Genomic DNA, 16,661 nt, shown 5'->3' with positions numbered 1-16,661 from the left:
AGCCGCGCCCCTGCGTGGGGCTGGGCCTGTGGGGCCTGCCGGGGGAAGGCCCATCCCCTCGCCCGCTCCCTACAAAATTCCTCACAAAAAAAACCCCACCCCGAACCCACAGACCGCGTGGGCAGCAGCCGAGCTCTCGAATCTGACCGAAGCCCCTGAATTTCTGAGGATTCCCGGAGCCGACGCGTCCTCCCGAGCCCGCTGCTCCCCGCTGCTCGTTTTGTGGGACTTCCACTGGCTTTCGGTCGGGGCCTGGTTCCTCGGCAGACAGGCAGATGAGCCCTAACAGTTAGATACCCGTTCTCAGCTCTGGATTGGCTTTGTGATTGGAATTTACTTTCTGTACTTAACTCGTGTTCGGGAGCTGTTTTGACCCCATAGTGAGTTTAACAGTGGTTCCCTTTGTATGTTGTCCAGCATCACCAGCTGCTTAATTGCAGAGAAATGTATTTTTAACCGCAGGGCTGCACTAGTTATAAAGCCCAAGGATTACTTTGGGAACATGTAACATAACGTTGCCCATGACTTGAAGTTATACCTTGAGTTTAAAATGATATAGCTCATGTGAAGTAATGTATTCTGTGTAAGTGCCTTAATTTTCAGCTGTCTCAGAGAATATAGTTAATAATGCATTAAAGAAGAAGTTTTCATGGCATCATTTAAATGCCTCCCTGCTCATCAACTTAGCTTGGAATCTTTTCCCTTATTTAAAAGCATCTTGAGGTGGTTGAAGTTTGAGCTGTTTATCTCAGTGTGAGGGACTGCAAGGGGGAAAGATGAGTTCCTTTGGACTTTATTTTCCTGTTGAAATACGTGAAGTCAGCATGACTTACAAGATAATTGAGCAACTAAAACAGAGGTGCTATCTTGTATTGCAGAGCTAAGGGAGAACAGTCTTGCTGTTGTAGAGTGTGTTAATTGAAAGCATGTTGGCTACCAAGCTGTCCCGGCCTCTCCTGAACTTCTCTGTGAAAGCCTTGAATTTCAAGGACCCAGGGAATGGCTTCAGGTAAGTGATGTGGTGGAGAAGAAGTGAGATCTTGAGTAAAGCACACAGCAAGGGCTCGTTTGATTTCAGTGGGACAGTTTATTTACAGAATCACAGGATGGTTGAGGTTGGACAGGACCTCTGAAGGTCATGTGGTCCAGCCCCTCTGCTCCAGCAGAGCCCCCCCAAACCTGTTTGCACCAGATTGTGTCCAGACAGCTTTTGAATATCACCACAGATGGAGACTCCACAACCTGCCTGGGCAGGCTGTGACAGTGCTCATTCATTGAGCTGAGCACAGAGGGGGTGGACTCTGTATGAAAGGAAGGGTTGGCAACGTGGAGGTTTCTTTGTACTTGAACTATCATCTGCAGTCAAAAGGGGGTTGAGTAGAGCATTAATTCAGTGTCAAGCAAAGATTTATTTCTGATTATCAGCAACCAGGCCTTGCTGCAGTGCATGGAACTGTCATATATTTCTATGACTTCATTATAGAGGTAATGAATCACATAAAATGAGAAAGTTGAGAGAGAGGGTTTTAGTGAGAAGTGGAGGTGGGCTGAGTAACAAAGCTGTTTTCTTCTGAACATGGAACAGAACATTGCCTATGTAATTCTAATTCCTAACTCTGAAGAAGCCCACTCTTTTATATTGATATCTGATGGGAAGCCTACTTGTTCAAATTCAGAGCTAGCTGAGTAATTTCACTGGCTTTGCTTTAGAGCAGGGTACCCAAACAGCGGTGTGTGTACCACTAATTGTACCTAAGCTGTTTACAAGTGGCTTGTGGCTAGCAAGATCTGCCACTTCCAGTGTGGATCTCCTGCCCTTGATAGTGGTGTCCTCCACCATCACTGCCCCAGGTGGCTCCTGTAACACAGGGTCTTAGAGACCAAAGATAGCCAAGCTGTTAGAGATTTCCTGTGTAAACAGACATCAGCCTTTTATCTCCTGTTTACTCCACACACAGCAAAGCTTCACCAGCAGGTGTCTGCTGTGGCCTCAGAAATACAAAGTGATGCTTTATTAACTTCAGAAAATATTTTTCCAGCATATTCTTTCTTTTAATTCTTTTGTTTTGCTTGCTGTTAATTTGTGCTTTGTGTGCCTTTTGTACTCTGGGCAAGAATGCGTTGGGGTTTTTTGAAGTACCTGCAAGCTGCTAAACCTGAAATGGAAATCCAGCTGTGCATCTGAAAGGCAGTGTTGTCACTATACTGGTATCATAACACCTTGAGGTAGCATTTATATACTCAGCTCTGCAAGCTGAGGGCTGCCTGTTCTGGTGTAACTGAGCAAAAAGCGGGTGCATGGGTACAAGCACAGGCTCAATTCGAGGACCATCTGTGCCTTTTAAGAGTCTCAGTTGTGGTCTGTAGAATTCAGTCATGCAGAATGACAGCAATGGCTCTTGGCACATTAGTGTGCTGGGGTGGGGGGAGCTGACATCCCATGTGCATCGTAGCTGCTGCCTCTGGTGAGCGTCCTGCTGACCAGCAGCCAGCATCTATTTTATGCCCTTGCCTTCGGGTCAGGGTGGGCAAAATGTCAGGTAGTTTTCTACAGGTTATTGTGAATGGAGTGCAGCAAATCAGAGGTGGCACTGAAAAATGAAACTCGAGTTTGTGTAACTTACTGAAATTTCTGGGTGCTTTGGGACACACAGAAATTGTTGAGATAAAAGTTCCAAGTCGGGACTGCAGTTCAGTGATGTTAACACAGCCTTTGCTGGGGACTGACCTTTGCAGCAATTAAACTGGCTGTTGCTATTTCAAGAGCTGATTGGGCTTGTGACACTCGAGTCAGAAAAAGAGCTAAACTGTTGCAGGAAGGTGAGCAGACACCTTTGGCCTGAATATAAATGAGCTTCCCCTCACATCTGGTTCAGAGCTTCTGCCCTAGCAGACTTTTTCCAGCTTTGTTTTCCCAAGATGCAGCTCAGAGACCAGACTGTCTGCAGGGCGCTGTCCGGTGTGGCACAGGTCACCCTGGTAGTGCCTGTCATGCCTGAGCAGGACATAATTGTGAATGATTATGCAAATTCATTTAGAAGACAGAAGAGCTGCCTGGAAGTTAAGCTCTGCTGAAGGATAGCTGTTAGAGGAGTCAGAGGGCAGATGAAGTACAGCAGGTCTAGGGGAAGGCCAGAACGCTCCGTGAGGGCAAGGTCAGCACCCACAGCAAAAATGAAAGAGCTGATGTGGTGGAGAGATGTGGCTGGCAAGGACAGAGACTAGGGTCACTGTGGTGTGTGGTCTGGGCCCAGTTTTGATAAGTGATGGCAAGAGCTAAGCCAGCATGATGCTACCTATATTTGCTAAATAAATAGCCACACCCTGGAAGGCATTGTTGCTTTGGTCTGGTCTGTCTTTGTGGACATGGTTTATCTTTCTGGGAGTCGGACATACTGTACAGAGGGCCTTAGGTCTGCATGGCAGGTAGTGCTCGTAGGCATCATGTCTCTTAGTTTAAACAGTTGCAAAGAGGGCATATAAGATCTAAGAGTCTCTAGTGGGTAGTCACTGCAGAGGAAGAAGTGTCATCCAAAATGACAGAAGGGTGAAGCTGTGTGTGAAAGCAGTGAGAGATCCAAGCAAATTTGACCTTAGGCTGGGCATGAGAGACAGTGCCACAGCAGAATACTTTCAGCAGACAAATGAATAACTTTCCCTACTTTGTGTAACCCTTAAGTGAGAGTGTTGCTGTTGGAAATGAAACACTGTTCTGCCCATTTTGTGGGTGGAAGCTCCAGAGCTCCTCCAGACCAGGAGCTATTTTAGAGTTCTTGGTAATATCCAGGCAGCTTCTGCAGCTGGAAATAGCATCAAGGTCTTTTGGGAAACAAGTGTTTTGTACTGTAGGAAACACAGGCTCAGACCAAGGAGAACTGTAGACTGGATTCCATCTTCTCAAATGACAGTCTACATCATACATACAGCAACACACCACATTCCTTTTCATGCCTGTGCACCAGAGTATGGACAAGATACCCCACGCCTGATGGTTCTGTTGTCTGTGCTTTTCTTAACAGGCCCGTGCAAAGATTTTGCTTCCCACTCTTGTCCCCATGTGGCAGCCGCTCTTATGCAAGTGAAGTTGATCAGGTGAGTGTGACTGTGGTTTCCAGGAACTAGTTCTGCTGAGCTGGGGTTTTAAAATCCCTGAAGCCTGGTGCCCAAATTGTTCTTTCCGATTCGCCAGAAAGACTCCAAGCTGGACCTCTCCAGCATACCCCACATTCTTTCCTAGTGCAGAGCTTCCATTGACGTAGCACAGTACATGCTGCTAAGGATGGAAATAAACAATCAGACTAGTGGGTTTTTTTCTATTTTTGGAGGTCACTTAGCAGATGAAATCTTCCACCTTAGAGTGTAGGGAATTTGCATGATGAATTTGTAATAAAGCACTCTTTCTGGAGTGGTTGTGTAAAGAGATGTAAATAAATTGGTTGTGTCCTTGCCTCTGGTTTTGAAAAGTGGCCCTCTTCTTTAACAGCCCTTTCCCTGAAGGCACTAGCTCCCCAGGAACAGTGCCAGACAAAGGAAGGGGGATGTTTTCCCCCCTTGCCTGTCTTATGGTACAAAACTCAGCAGTGCTAGAGCATGCATGTCTCTCTCCTTAAGCAAAGGACAGAGGCTCAGAGGAATTTGATCCAGCATTTGCATTACAGCTGGACTTGCAGTGTGACCCTGCTCAGTCCCTGTGTGTGCTGGGGAAAGCAAATTTCTGGTTAGTTAGATTAGTTGGAATGAATTACAAGTAGTTATTACCTAATCCCACCCACAGTAGCACCTTGCTGCGTACACAGCTGCTGCTGGAATGTCTGATACCCTGTGTGGTTTTTAACCTGTAACTTAACTGCTGGCTCTCTTTGGGTTAGAAGAAGGGGTTTGGAGAAGAAAGGAGGTGTACTTCTCCTGCTTAAATTCTAGGTTAGAAAAATAAGACAACCAAAAAAAGCAACAAAAAGACTGATGATGAACCAGTCTTAATTTCAAATATTAAACTGACTCGATTCTACTTGGCTTTTAAAACCCAGCACAAGAGGGTTTACATGCTACAGAGAGAAAATTGAGTGAGCAGTCAGTAAGGTTAACCTATATCCTTTCTTCAGTCAAGCTATCTTCCCCATGCCCTGTGTGGCACAGAAAGGGGGGTGTGAACTGCCAGAGCATGGTGGTTTGCTTGGTCTTTCTGGGAACCTGTTGCCAGAGATGCTGAACTTCTGTTTGTGTTGGGAGGACAGTGATCCTGCCTCACTGGAGTCAGCTCCGTATGAAACCCTTGCTTCTCCTCTGTGAGAGGCACTGGGTGGCAGTAGCTGGCAGTGAGTATAGAGAACAGGGGTTGCTCCTGGCCAAGGGCAGGGTTTTGTTCAGTGCACTACAAACAGCTGACCTCAAGCACTCGATTCCAGTGCGTTTTGTTCTGTTCTGTTCTGCAGATTGGCAGCAGAGCTGTGCTTATAACAGGCTGTGACTCAGGGTTTGGATTTGCCTTGGCCAAGCACCTGCACACCAAAGGCTTCATTGTTTACGCTGGCTGCTTGCAAAAGGTAAGGAAAACAAAACCACTATTCTTCACCTGTGGCGTGTGCACAGACACTGCAGCAAATCCAGTCTTCCCTCTCCACTCTGCACAGCTTTCTGCCAAGGAGAGGGAGGGTGGGTGGTAGCCCAGAGGAATAGACATAAGTGCTTGAACTTCATAGAGCATAGCCTAGTCTAGACCAGAACCAAGACTGAATGGTATCTAGGGAGTTCTTACTTGGGTCACAACATTGTGTTCAGTTCCATATTTGATGGACTAGAAGCCCAAATCTAATTTTATAGGCTTATCCATAACCAAATTTGGGGATCAGGTTGAGCCTGGACCTTTGGCCCTGCTCTCAGACTACACCTATTTGCACAGGGTTTATTTTCATTAATTGTGAGAATCAAAGAGGCACCAGTGCTGTTACAGCATGTGGTGCTATCAGCATATTTCTCTGTATTCATGAGTACAGCCATGCCTCAGGGTGTATTGAGGGTCTCCTGAAATCATTGTGAAGGTGAAAGTGTTCCACTAGTGCAAATGAGAGCAAAATCAGGCCACAATTAGCTCAGTGACTCAGTCTTGATGGACTCTGTGCTCTGTGTGGCAGTCAGAGATGCCTTGGCAGGGAAAATACAGGAGAGCTTTAGCCTCTCTCTATAGGAAGCAGTGAGATTTTTTAGCTATGTGGCCATTACCTAACAGAAACAGACTTATTCTTCAGGATATCCTGGGGTGGGTCAGTTGTTTTGATCTTAATCTTTTAGCTCACTCATCACTATAAATGTACTTTCAATAGTTATATTACTTAAAGAGAATTTGCCAGGTGTTTTTGAATGTTATCTTTCTGCTGTTAATTTTTCTGTTATTACTAAGTTTTACTTAAGTTGTTAGTTTTTCTGCTGCATTTTTTCAAAAGAAGTTTCTGTTTCTATGGCTGTGTCCCTTGTGGTGTCTCAGCTTTGGGACAAGGGTGTATTTGTTAACCTGAGCTCCCTCTACAGGCTTCACACCAGAACAGGACACTTACAAACTGCTTTTCAAAAGGTGTCCAGAAGAGAGAGAGGGTAGATGAGTACTTTTTTTAACAGATATTGCTACTTAGCTTTTTTAACTGAAGACCAACGTTAGAGAATACAAGAACTTTGGAGACTGTTTAGAATAATAGCCTGCCTCTGTTGACAGGAGCAAAAAAATTCAGAGCTGCAAAGTTACTTCTGGGTTTCACTTCCTCTGTCTGAGCTGCCAGGAAGACATGCATGTCTTAAGCTGTCACTGAAACCTCCCTTCCACTTTGGTGTCTTCAGCACTTCTACTGAATGCATGTTAGTGAAGAATCTTGGCCTCTGACAAGTCTAGCATAAGCTGACATGCAGCAGTATGCCAGAATTCTTTTAGGATATGATCAGTATTTATTTCTTGCTCTGTCACTGTCTAATTAAATATTACTTCTTTAGCTGGACTCTCCTCCCATGTTCCACAAATCCACGTGACTGTGGCAAGACTGATAACAGCAGTTGTCATCAGAAAAACACTGTAAAATGCCAGAGCTCCTTAGTTAACAGGTTGGCCTCAGATGTGTCTTCAGGCCACATACTTGATGTAAAACTGCTCTGTAGAACTAAACCAGCTCCAGGAGACTGAGATTTCTCATTGTGCCACAGGTTCTACTGGCAAAACAATATGCAGAGCTCTGATTAGACTGTAATTATTGCTGGTACTGATTTTAGGGGAAGGAAAAGCCTGGTGTGTTTTGTAGAAGTGGAGGTAGAAACAAGAAGCATCCTCTTTTGCTTGGGCACGTTTGGCCTAGCTGTGACAGAGAGGACATGACTATGAAACTTCAGTGTTACTTTCATGGGACTGTTTCTCATAGCACACCTGCACATCAGAAACACACCCCAGCTTGGGGAGCCATCGTGTGCTCAGGTTATGTGCTGCTCTTGGGAATGTCCTGGCCTTCCTGCAGGTTGAAAACATGTGCAGTGCTGACTCTTCATCAGGAAAGGTTCCCTGTAGTGGCCAGATCCTGAGTGCCTGGCTGTATTTTCCTGAAGAAAACCTGAGAGGTGTTTAGAGCCACAACTGAGAGGAGCCTAAGGATGGGTCTGTGCTAACAGTGTGCTGTTTCACACACAGTTTCTTCCTAACATTTTCACTGGCAAATTCATGTGAGAGTTGTGTTGGTGCTTCATTGCCAAAAGACAGTGATAGACTGGATCCAATGAACGATCACGCTGCAGCTGTCTTATTTTTTCCTCTCTGGTTAATAGCTGGAGGAGCCAGCTGACACAAGATGAAGAAGGTATTTTTCCATCAGTGTCTGTTACCAGTTGACATATGTGATGTTTGTCACCGCTGTCAGGAGTGTGGTGGACCCCCTGTTTGCTTTGCTTCATGTGCTCAAGCCTGTTGGGGCTTGCAGGGGGATGAGAAGGCAGAGGTTATCTGAGCAAGCCAGCATGCAGGCCAATTACTGTAGGGCTCAATGGGAGCGCTCAGAGCCACAGGCTGTTGTGTACCACTTCAAGGACACACTGATAAAAACACAAGCTGATGCTCATGGGCCCCAGAAGGCGACCATGGGAAGAGGAAGATGAGGCAGTGGTGTTCTTTTTCCATATGCAAAAGCTGGGCCCTGCTGCCCTGGGCTCGGGACGTGTGGGGCAGGCTGTATCTTGTGCCAGGAGAGCATGGCACAATCACAGGGTGCCTGACTTAAACATCACCCATCTGCCCTTTCTGAAGAGCCAAGGGAATGGCCCTGTGGGTCTGGGTTAATGTCCCATGATCCCAGCCCCAGGGGTCCCTCTCAAGCACCCAGCTGCCTGTGGGTAGGAGGGCAGGAGGGATGTTGGCTTGCTGAGCCAACCTTCTAAGGGAGGAAGAAGGGTGCTATGAAGGTCCCAGTAGAGTTTAAGAGGCCTCTGAGGCCAGGGTGGTGTTGTGTCCCAGTGATGCTGTAGCACCTTGCAAACCTGGGATCAGGGAAAGAAGCCCCTTGGCCTCACTGTTCTTCCTCTTCCCTTCCGCCGTCCCCGCTGTTCCCAAGGGACCTGCCTGCTTGCATCTGCCGGTTTCCTCTCAGCCTTCCCACATGTGCCACTTGTGTGCTTCCCAGTGCTTTGCCATGCACACTGGCTTTGGCACCACAGTGGGCTTAAGTGAGCAGCAAACTTAGCACAAAATCCTATCTTCAGTCATGACAAAAAGAAACACCCCTCAGCTGTGCATGGGACTGGTAACTGCTCCATTTTGTATGCAGTATGCTTCTGTGTGAGGAGAGCACAGTTAGATGCTTCTCTTAAGGACAAACACTGGTGTTAACAGTCTGTGGTGGAATAAGGGAGTGGAGAAGATGTCAGATACTTAAGAATGGAGAAGACAGCACAGATGTCAGATACTGAAGTTAGTGAACTGTCTCTGAGCACAGCGGATAAGCCCAGGAGTGAGAGGAACCAGGAGGTTTGTTGGAAGATGGGCAGCACAGAGGCACAGGGACATATGGCCACCCACATGTGGTACCTAAAGCATGGTGTCTGAAGGGAACTCTTGTTTGGGGACCAAATGGACAGCCAGGGTTCAGACTGCAGAGACAAACACCATCGCGATGGCAGCTGACTGCTGGCAGTCTCTGACAGGGAGTGCCTGTGACTCAAGGTGCTGAGAGCAATCTGGTGTCATTCAGCAGTCAGGAAAAAGCCCTGCTATGAAGATCTAGCCTATTTCGGGCCACAGGAAGGAAGCTATGTATACAAAAAGCCTTGTCCAGAGTAAGGAGCACTCTGATGCTTTCCTGCTGATGCTGATACTGAGTTGGGCTACCTGGAGGGTTGAGCACTGGGGAAAGAATAGCTGAGCAGTAGTCAGATGATCCTGTGAGACATGCTCCATGTCTACCCTGTTAATGGGAGGTAAAGTCTTCTGATAAGGAGTGGTATTGAGGAGACAGAGGGAGTTTCTTATAGTAAAGCTAGGGATGTTTCCAGAACCTGATGATTTTCTGAGCTACACCTCACTATCCTGTATGAAAAGAACCGTGGAGTGGTCAGCACAGTCCTGTAGCTTATAACCATGGGGGCAATTCAGGGGTAGTCCCAAACTCATATTCATATCCCATGTCTGTGTCCTGGAAGCACTATTGTCAGGCTTCACTGCTGGGGGTGAAGGGACCAGCTTTGGGGATGGCAGCTTTGTTGCAAGCAGCATCTGGCCTCTGTGAAAGGTGTCTCAGGGGCTGGCTGTGGTTAGTTGCTGGGCTGTGAGCAGTATCTGTGTGCTGTGGGAATCTGTTGTTCTGAGCTGAGAAAAAAGTAGTGGAGCAAGGAAATAAATGGGAGCAAGAAAAAGCCCATGGGGTGAGGCAGAGAAGAAAGCAAGACCCTGGAAAAGATGCCAGAAGGGATTGCTAGCAGGCAAGCTGGCCAGGCGCTTGGCGATAGGACTCTGTAGGAGTCTGCTGGAGGTAGCAGGTAGGTTTCCAGGCAGTGGGAGCTGTGTGTGTAGATCAGCTGAAGGGAGAGAGCAGTGGGCAGGCAGTCCCTCTTCTAGGACTGTTGCAGGCAGTGTGACTGAGAAGCACGTGCAACGTACATGTGCTGCCACTCACCAGCTATTTTATACCATACCCTGCCAAGCTGTTTGCTGTGCCCTGTGTGCAAGCCAAAGTGAGGACAGCACCACGTTCCCAGCACTGTGGCAGTGGGCATGGCTTGATCTCAGGAGCTTGTACTGGGCAGATCCAGGTCTGGCTGTTTTCTTGGTGGTGAAGCAGTTTGTACCAGCAGTTTTTACCAGTACCACTAGGGTGGCAAGGCTCACGGTCAGATGGAGATGCTTGAGGAGCAGGAGCGGGAGCAGCCCTGTCTGTTCCCCTGCCTCTTAGAGCTGCAGGGCTGTCCTGACGATTCTATGACTGCCCTGTGCACTCTCTTGCTTGATTTGATAGTTGCCATGCCTTTGATGCTCTGCACAAGCCCTTTGGCCAGATTCAAAACAGCACTCTCTTCCTCTCTAGGACAAGGGAGATGGGGGCTCCAAGGATCTGGATAACATGAACAGTGATCGAATGAGAACTGTCCAGCTCAACGTCTGTGACAGCAAGGAAGTGGACCGAGCAGTGGAGCACGTGAATAGCAGCCTGGAAGACCCAGAGAAAGGTGGGTGCATGCAGTGGTTCTGTGATCACATAGGTGGCAGCAGCGCCCTCAGCCGGGCTCTGAAAGCATTTTCAGGGCGTATTTCAAAAGCTGAGTGTGTGATTGAAGAGCACAAAGCTTTAAGGAGCAGCAGTGCAGAGCAAATGGCCTGTTTAAATCTTGTGCCATATCGGAAAGCAGCTTCCCACTTAAGATAGCATCTACAAAGAGAACTGCTTTTTTCTTCCCTAGGTCCTGTAGGGACATTGGCAGAAATCAGGTTGGTGATCAAAGCCTTGGGAATGGTCATTTATTCTTGCAATCTGCAGTATATTGTGACTCTCATTATGTTGTAAAATCTGGACAGTGTCAAAAGATTGGGGATTAGCAAAGGAAATGTGTCCCCCAGACTTTCAAAGGAAAATGGAGAGGTTTTCCAGAGGATTTCCCATGAAGCCAGCTGAGTATCACAAATGCCATTGCAGATGTTACCATGTATCACAGATTTCAGAGCTCAGGGGGTAGCTCCAGTACTGTGAAAATCCCCGTTTGTGCATTCCTGAAACGTTTCCACCCTTCGGTGAACTACATTTTTCCCCTAAACATCACCCACACTTCAGTGCATGAAGGCTGTTCAAAAGCAGAACAGCCACTAATGTTTTACTTTGTTTTTTGCATAAACCTATTTCTTTTCTTTATATTTAACTTTTTTTTTTTAGATGGATCTGCTATATGAAGTTTTCTAGCCCTGTGTTCTCAAGCATAGGCCAGAATGAAATTGCCTTTTCTGGGCTGCTTCTGAGAACACAGATTGGGCACAGTCAATCAACAGATAACAGCAAGTTTTTTTAAACAGCAGAGAGAAGCCAACCCAGACCTTTCTCAGTCTGTTTCCTGTGCAATTAGAATATTATTTGAAGCAAGTTCATTTTATTTCAAGTCCCTTTTTAATCTTTCTTTCCATTGCCAAATGGGTTGGTAGCTTCATCTTGCCATCTTGGTTGCATCAGAATAAAAGGGAGAGGCTATGGCACGTGTGCTCACCCATGCCTGCATACCCTTTCCCAGCATTGCAGACATTCTAGTTTTTATGGAATTCCTTTTGAAAGAACCACTCTTCTGTTTCTCACACATTCTTTCCTATTTTTATTGTTTGCATTTAGAGTTTATATTTCATTTCTTTTAAAAAATCGTGACTGACAAAAAGAGAATGGCAAGGAGAAGAGCTTAGTCAAGGCTGAAGTTCCCTGTTTCCTGGCTCAGAACTTCCCAGAAAGTCTTATTCATGGTACTTTGTGGCTGCAGTGTTGGGCAGTACAGGCAGATCTTGGTTGTGGCTGTATTTGCTCAAGGGATGGAGGTTCACGTTGGACTCTCTTCTGTCTGGCTCCCGTCATCACAAGTCGTAATGAAAAGCTGCTTGTGTGGTTCCATAATCGATTAGCAAGGCCCTTGCCAAGCTGCTCTCATTTGTCTCACAGAGGGAAAGCTTTCTGCTTCATTTTGTCTTCTAGGGCTCTGGGGGCTGGTTAACAATGCTGGGATCTCCACGTTTGGGGAAGTTGAGTTCACCAGCATGGACACCTACATGGAGGTAGCTGAAGTGAACCTGTGGGGCACCGTGCGGACCACCAAGGCGTTCCTCCCACTCATCCGGAGGTCAAAGGGTGAGTGATCCCCTCACTGGCACTCCCAGGAGCAGATCCCTCCTCAGGCCCCATGTCTTGCTGTGTTAGAGGCCAAAAGGTCTGTTAGATTCTCTGTGTGCCACTGGCCACCTTCATGCCTGTACAAACAGAATGTGACCCACAGCATCCACACAATGACAGGTCTCCCAGCTGCTCTGAGTTATGCAGCAAGGCAGCAGTACTGAAAACCAGTTATTTCTCTCTCCTATCTGAGCTGCCTTCGCCTGCAACATCCCACACAAGAGCTAATCCGTCATACCCACTTTCACCTGTTCCAAGCTGCAGCTCACTGTAGATTCCAGCACCAGGAGCAGCCCTCCATGCTGTACAGAACTCACCCAGTGCTGGCAGGGTGGGCAGCAGCACTGTCCTATGCCCTGCTTCTTGCAGGGAAGCTGCTGGCTGAGTGCTGTAGTACCTCAGGAGCCAGTAATGCTGAGAGATGGGGTTTGTATGGCAAAGGAACACAGACCTGGAGCTTGCATGGGTTTCAGCATAAAGGGGCAAAAGCTGTCCTGTACTGGGGCCAACTACCTGGCTAAATGAGAATTGTTTTTACTCTTGAGGCACCCACAGACATGAACAGTTGTCATGTGCTGCAAACCTGGGCAGTGTGTGGCCTAGGCAGTATTTCTTTTGCCATGGAAGGGTACCCACTTCTGTGGTCTAACACAATTCGGAGATGAGCACTGATAGAAAGTGTAGAGAGCTGCAACCTCTGCAGCATCCTCAGTCTCCTCCCAGCATTCTCCCTAGCCACAATGGATGATTTCTGGAGAGGGGTAGGGCTCTGTGCCTGGAGCTGTAATCCAGCTATCACACAGAAAAGAGTGCAGTGGATTCAATCAGTTCCCTTGTAGTAAACTACCATTGGATCCTGGATTTTGTACCTTTGACTTGCAAATGAACAAGCTCAGCCTTGGTGCCAGAGGCTTCCCTTGCGCCTGTTCCCCTTGTGTGAGCTCAGCCCTGATTGCTGCTGAGCAAGCCTGTTTCCCACCTTGCAGGCTCTGTCCAGCCTCTTTTGTGTTCCCCAGAGCACTGAGCTTTGTGTGTCGCTATGTGCCTGTTCACTCAGGTATAACAAGCCAGGGAGCACAAGAGCTGGGCTCGTTCTCCTGCCTGAAGGCCACTGAGTAGGACAGCAATACTCACATAGAGCCAGGAGCAGGTCTGCTGTGCAGCCCCTACGATGTGCAGCGGGGTGGGTGGATGTGTGCTCAGGAATCTGTTGGGTGGCGTGTCAGGTGTCTGCTCTGGGTCGGGTACTGGAGCTCAGCTGTGCTTTGCCTGGCCTCTGCCTAGGTCGTGTGGTGAACATCAGCAGCATGATGGGTCGGATGGGCAGCCCTGCCCGCTCGCCCTACTGCATCACCAAGTTTGGTGTGGAAGCCTTCTCCGACTGCCTGCGGTACGAAATGCAGCCCCAGGGGGTGATGGTCAGCATCGTGGAGCCTGGCAACTTCATAGCTGCCACCAACCTGTACAGCCCCGAGCGGATCAAAGCCATCGCTGACAAAATGTGGGACGAGCTCCCCGAGATCGTGCGCAAAGACTACGGCAGGAAGTACTTCGACGAGCAGGTCAGCAAGATGGAGACGTATTGCAACAGCGGCTCCACAGACACCTCGCCCGTCATCGAGAGCGTCGCCCACGCGCTCACCTCCACGGCCCCGTACACCCGCTACCACCCCATGGATTACTACTGGTGGCTGCGCATGCAGATCATGACGCACATGCCCGCTGCCATCTCGGATCGGCTCTACGTCTACTGAGAGGCCTCGCGCTCCCAGGCTGCCCAGGTGGGGAATTTGGTTTCAAGAGAGCATTGTGCACACTTCCCATTAGTCATGTTAAAACCTTTCTAACCTCATTTCTGAGTACTGTACTGTAGCTGTAAAGGTTCATTTGAACATCTGACATATCCTCACGGGCGGTGATTTGCGAGGGATGCTTCACAGGCAGGAATGTGTTACGTCTGTACAGGGACATTAATTCTTTGCTGTTGATTTCCTGTAATCCTTTTTTTTTTATTTCCCACCTCAAGTATCAGAATCATTATTTGAGCTGCAGATGTCCTGAAGCGCTTTCAGAGTAACTCCTGCTGAAGGCTGAGCACAGGCTTCACAATTCCTGCCTAGGATGCAGCCTTCGCACCGTAAAACAGAGACCCTCCGTGCTGTAATGGCAAACCACTGCCTCCTCATGACAAAGAGTGTCCAACAGATTTTTCCAAGCCTGGTCACAGGAGCCCAAGGCAGAGCAGAGACTTCTTTAATTTGGGGATCAGAACTCAAAATGCTCGACGTGCTGAAACTGAGCAACTGACCCTGTCCCTTTCTCTCAGAATTACACTGATGAAACCTTAGAGAAAAGGAACCAGTCTGCTTTTCTTGCATGCTTTCTGGCAAAGGAGTTCGATGATCCAGGGACTCAATCCTGCAGACCTTTCCCGCAGGAGTTTCTTACTCATATGAGCATTCCCATGAGTGTGAGCAGCTTTTTACGCACAGGACCGCAGGCGTCAGGATTGGCCCACACTATTGTTTCTCTTCAACAGTGATTAAACATCAACTCCAGACTTAGTTTGGAGTAGAGCTTCTCTCCAGCTCCTGTAATTTGTGAGGATCACTGCTGAGCAGAGGGAAGCAGAGGCGGGTATAGTCCCCTCAATGAACACTCTTCTTACCACTCTTCTTACCAGGGCCCTCAAAGTTACACCAGGTATTTGTACAGCACCTTGCACAGAAGGGCCTCAGCCCTCACAGGGGCCTTAAGGCACCATTGCAGTGCAGGTGAAACAATTTTAACTCTCACTGAAGAAGTCATGGAGCTGAAGTCCATCTAACACGGCATAAATCTAACAGAACGTCCATAGCAATGAAGTTAACTTTAAGAGCAGTTGCAATTCTGTGATGGTTGTTTACATGTCTGAGAAATGTTTGTTTTGTACTGTAAGAAAAGAAAAAAAAGTGAAAGAGCCTTTCATGAGGAATGTAGGAAGAGAAGGGGTTTTAAGCTTGAAAGGCAAAAAGAAAAAAAGTAATGAAAATAACCATTTTTAGTCAAGTTTAAAAGAAGGGATCTCACGTGCTCTAGTAACATACCGTGACATGATCAAGCTCCTTTGGCTTAATAAATGTATACATGAATGGTAATACAATTCAGAGGCTCCCTCTCTTTATTTTCTAAATACTTAAGGTGGAAAGCTCATCTTTAGTGGTGGGGTTTTCGGGAGGGGGGGATTGTTTTAAATTAGGTGAGGTTCATGCCTGTTACGCATGCCTACTGCGCTCAGTGGCTGATGTGCAGTCCTGCACCTCAGGTGTCTGTGTTGGATGGTGCAGGAGTTCTGTACAGTACCAGATGTATCCTGCATCTTGTGACAAACACACCTAACCCCTGGACCCTGTGCATCCACAGCACTCAAGCCTGCACCTGGACTGGACTCCTGCAGATTACAAAGGATTATTATGGATTATAGTCCATAATAAAGAAACTGGGCTCTGAAGAGGGGAGGGGGATGGTTGTGATTGAGCACGCATGCAACAGGTCACTGACAGACCCTAAATAAAGGCCTGAGAGAGACTTGCTGGCTTTCCAGACCTTTGTGATCTTCTCTCAAGTCCCAGCAGTGACAGCTGCAGGGAGTATGGCTTCATTTCCCACCCTCTGGGCTTGCCTCTGGTGCAAAACGTAAGGGTAAGAACCACAGGAGACCCAGTGGGCACAGGGACAAACTTACAAGGCAGAGCAAAAGACCTGCCTGACGCTGTTTGCTGCAGATGGCACAGCAGAAGGAGGTCAGGCTTTACAAGAAAACTTCTTGTAGTCGGAAAATGTAGCCCCAAGATACCAAGTGACACATAAAATCACATCCATGTGGGATGTGAAGCCCCAGTTTTACAGGTAGTGCTGGGTTTTAACAGACACCAGTGAGGCTGGATACGGAAACGGCTGCACAGCTGAGCACTTGCGGTTTAGCTCAGAGACCCCTGAGAGCCAATGTCGCAGACAGAGATCTAAGAGGGGCTGTCCCCAGACAGAAAGGTAAAGCCAAACAGCAATAGCTCTGCTCAGGTCTACACAGCACCTCTCCTGGGGGCGGCTGGACCCTTCGGCATGAGGGTCCACAGGGCGCTCTGGAGCTGTGCCACTGCTCGAGGGCTGGGGGAGATATGATGGTACTGGGGCTGCATGCGATGGAGAGGGGATGGCCAGGATGCTCCTGTGCACCGTGGCTGTTACTAGGTTTCTGTGCAAGTTTTCCTAATGCCATCAGAGTTTGGTAGTTGATCTGTGGGCAGGAGGGCA

At 47.9% G+C, this 16,661-nt stretch overlaps 1 protein-coding gene across 1 annotated transcript; it reads left to right on the top strand.

The window, feature by feature from the left end:
• Positions 1 to 926: 926 nt before the first annotated feature.
• On the top strand, positions 927 to 14,278 carry BDH1 (3-hydroxybutyrate dehydrogenase 1; the record flags this gene model as incomplete). Its single annotated transcript, XM_084267252.1, has 6 exons — positions 927 to 1,009; positions 4,020 to 4,092; positions 5,433 to 5,543; positions 10,539 to 10,680; positions 12,174 to 12,326; positions 13,653 to 14,278. The coding sequence occupies 6 exons, from the start codon at positions 927 to 929 to the stop codon at positions 14,120 to 14,122; spliced, it is 1,032 nt and encodes a 343-aa protein (XP_084123378.1). The 3' UTR covers positions 14,123 to 14,278.
• Between the last annotated feature and the right edge of the window lie 2,383 nt (positions 14,279 to 16,661).

Source organism: Gallinula chloropus (assembly GCF_964237585.1).
Source record: "Gallinula chloropus genome assembly, chromosome: 8".
Lineage (NCBI taxonomy): Eukaryota > Metazoa > Chordata > Aves > Gruiformes > Rallidae > Gallinula > Gallinula chloropus.
This window is presented reverse-complemented; position numbering and strand designations above follow the sequence as displayed.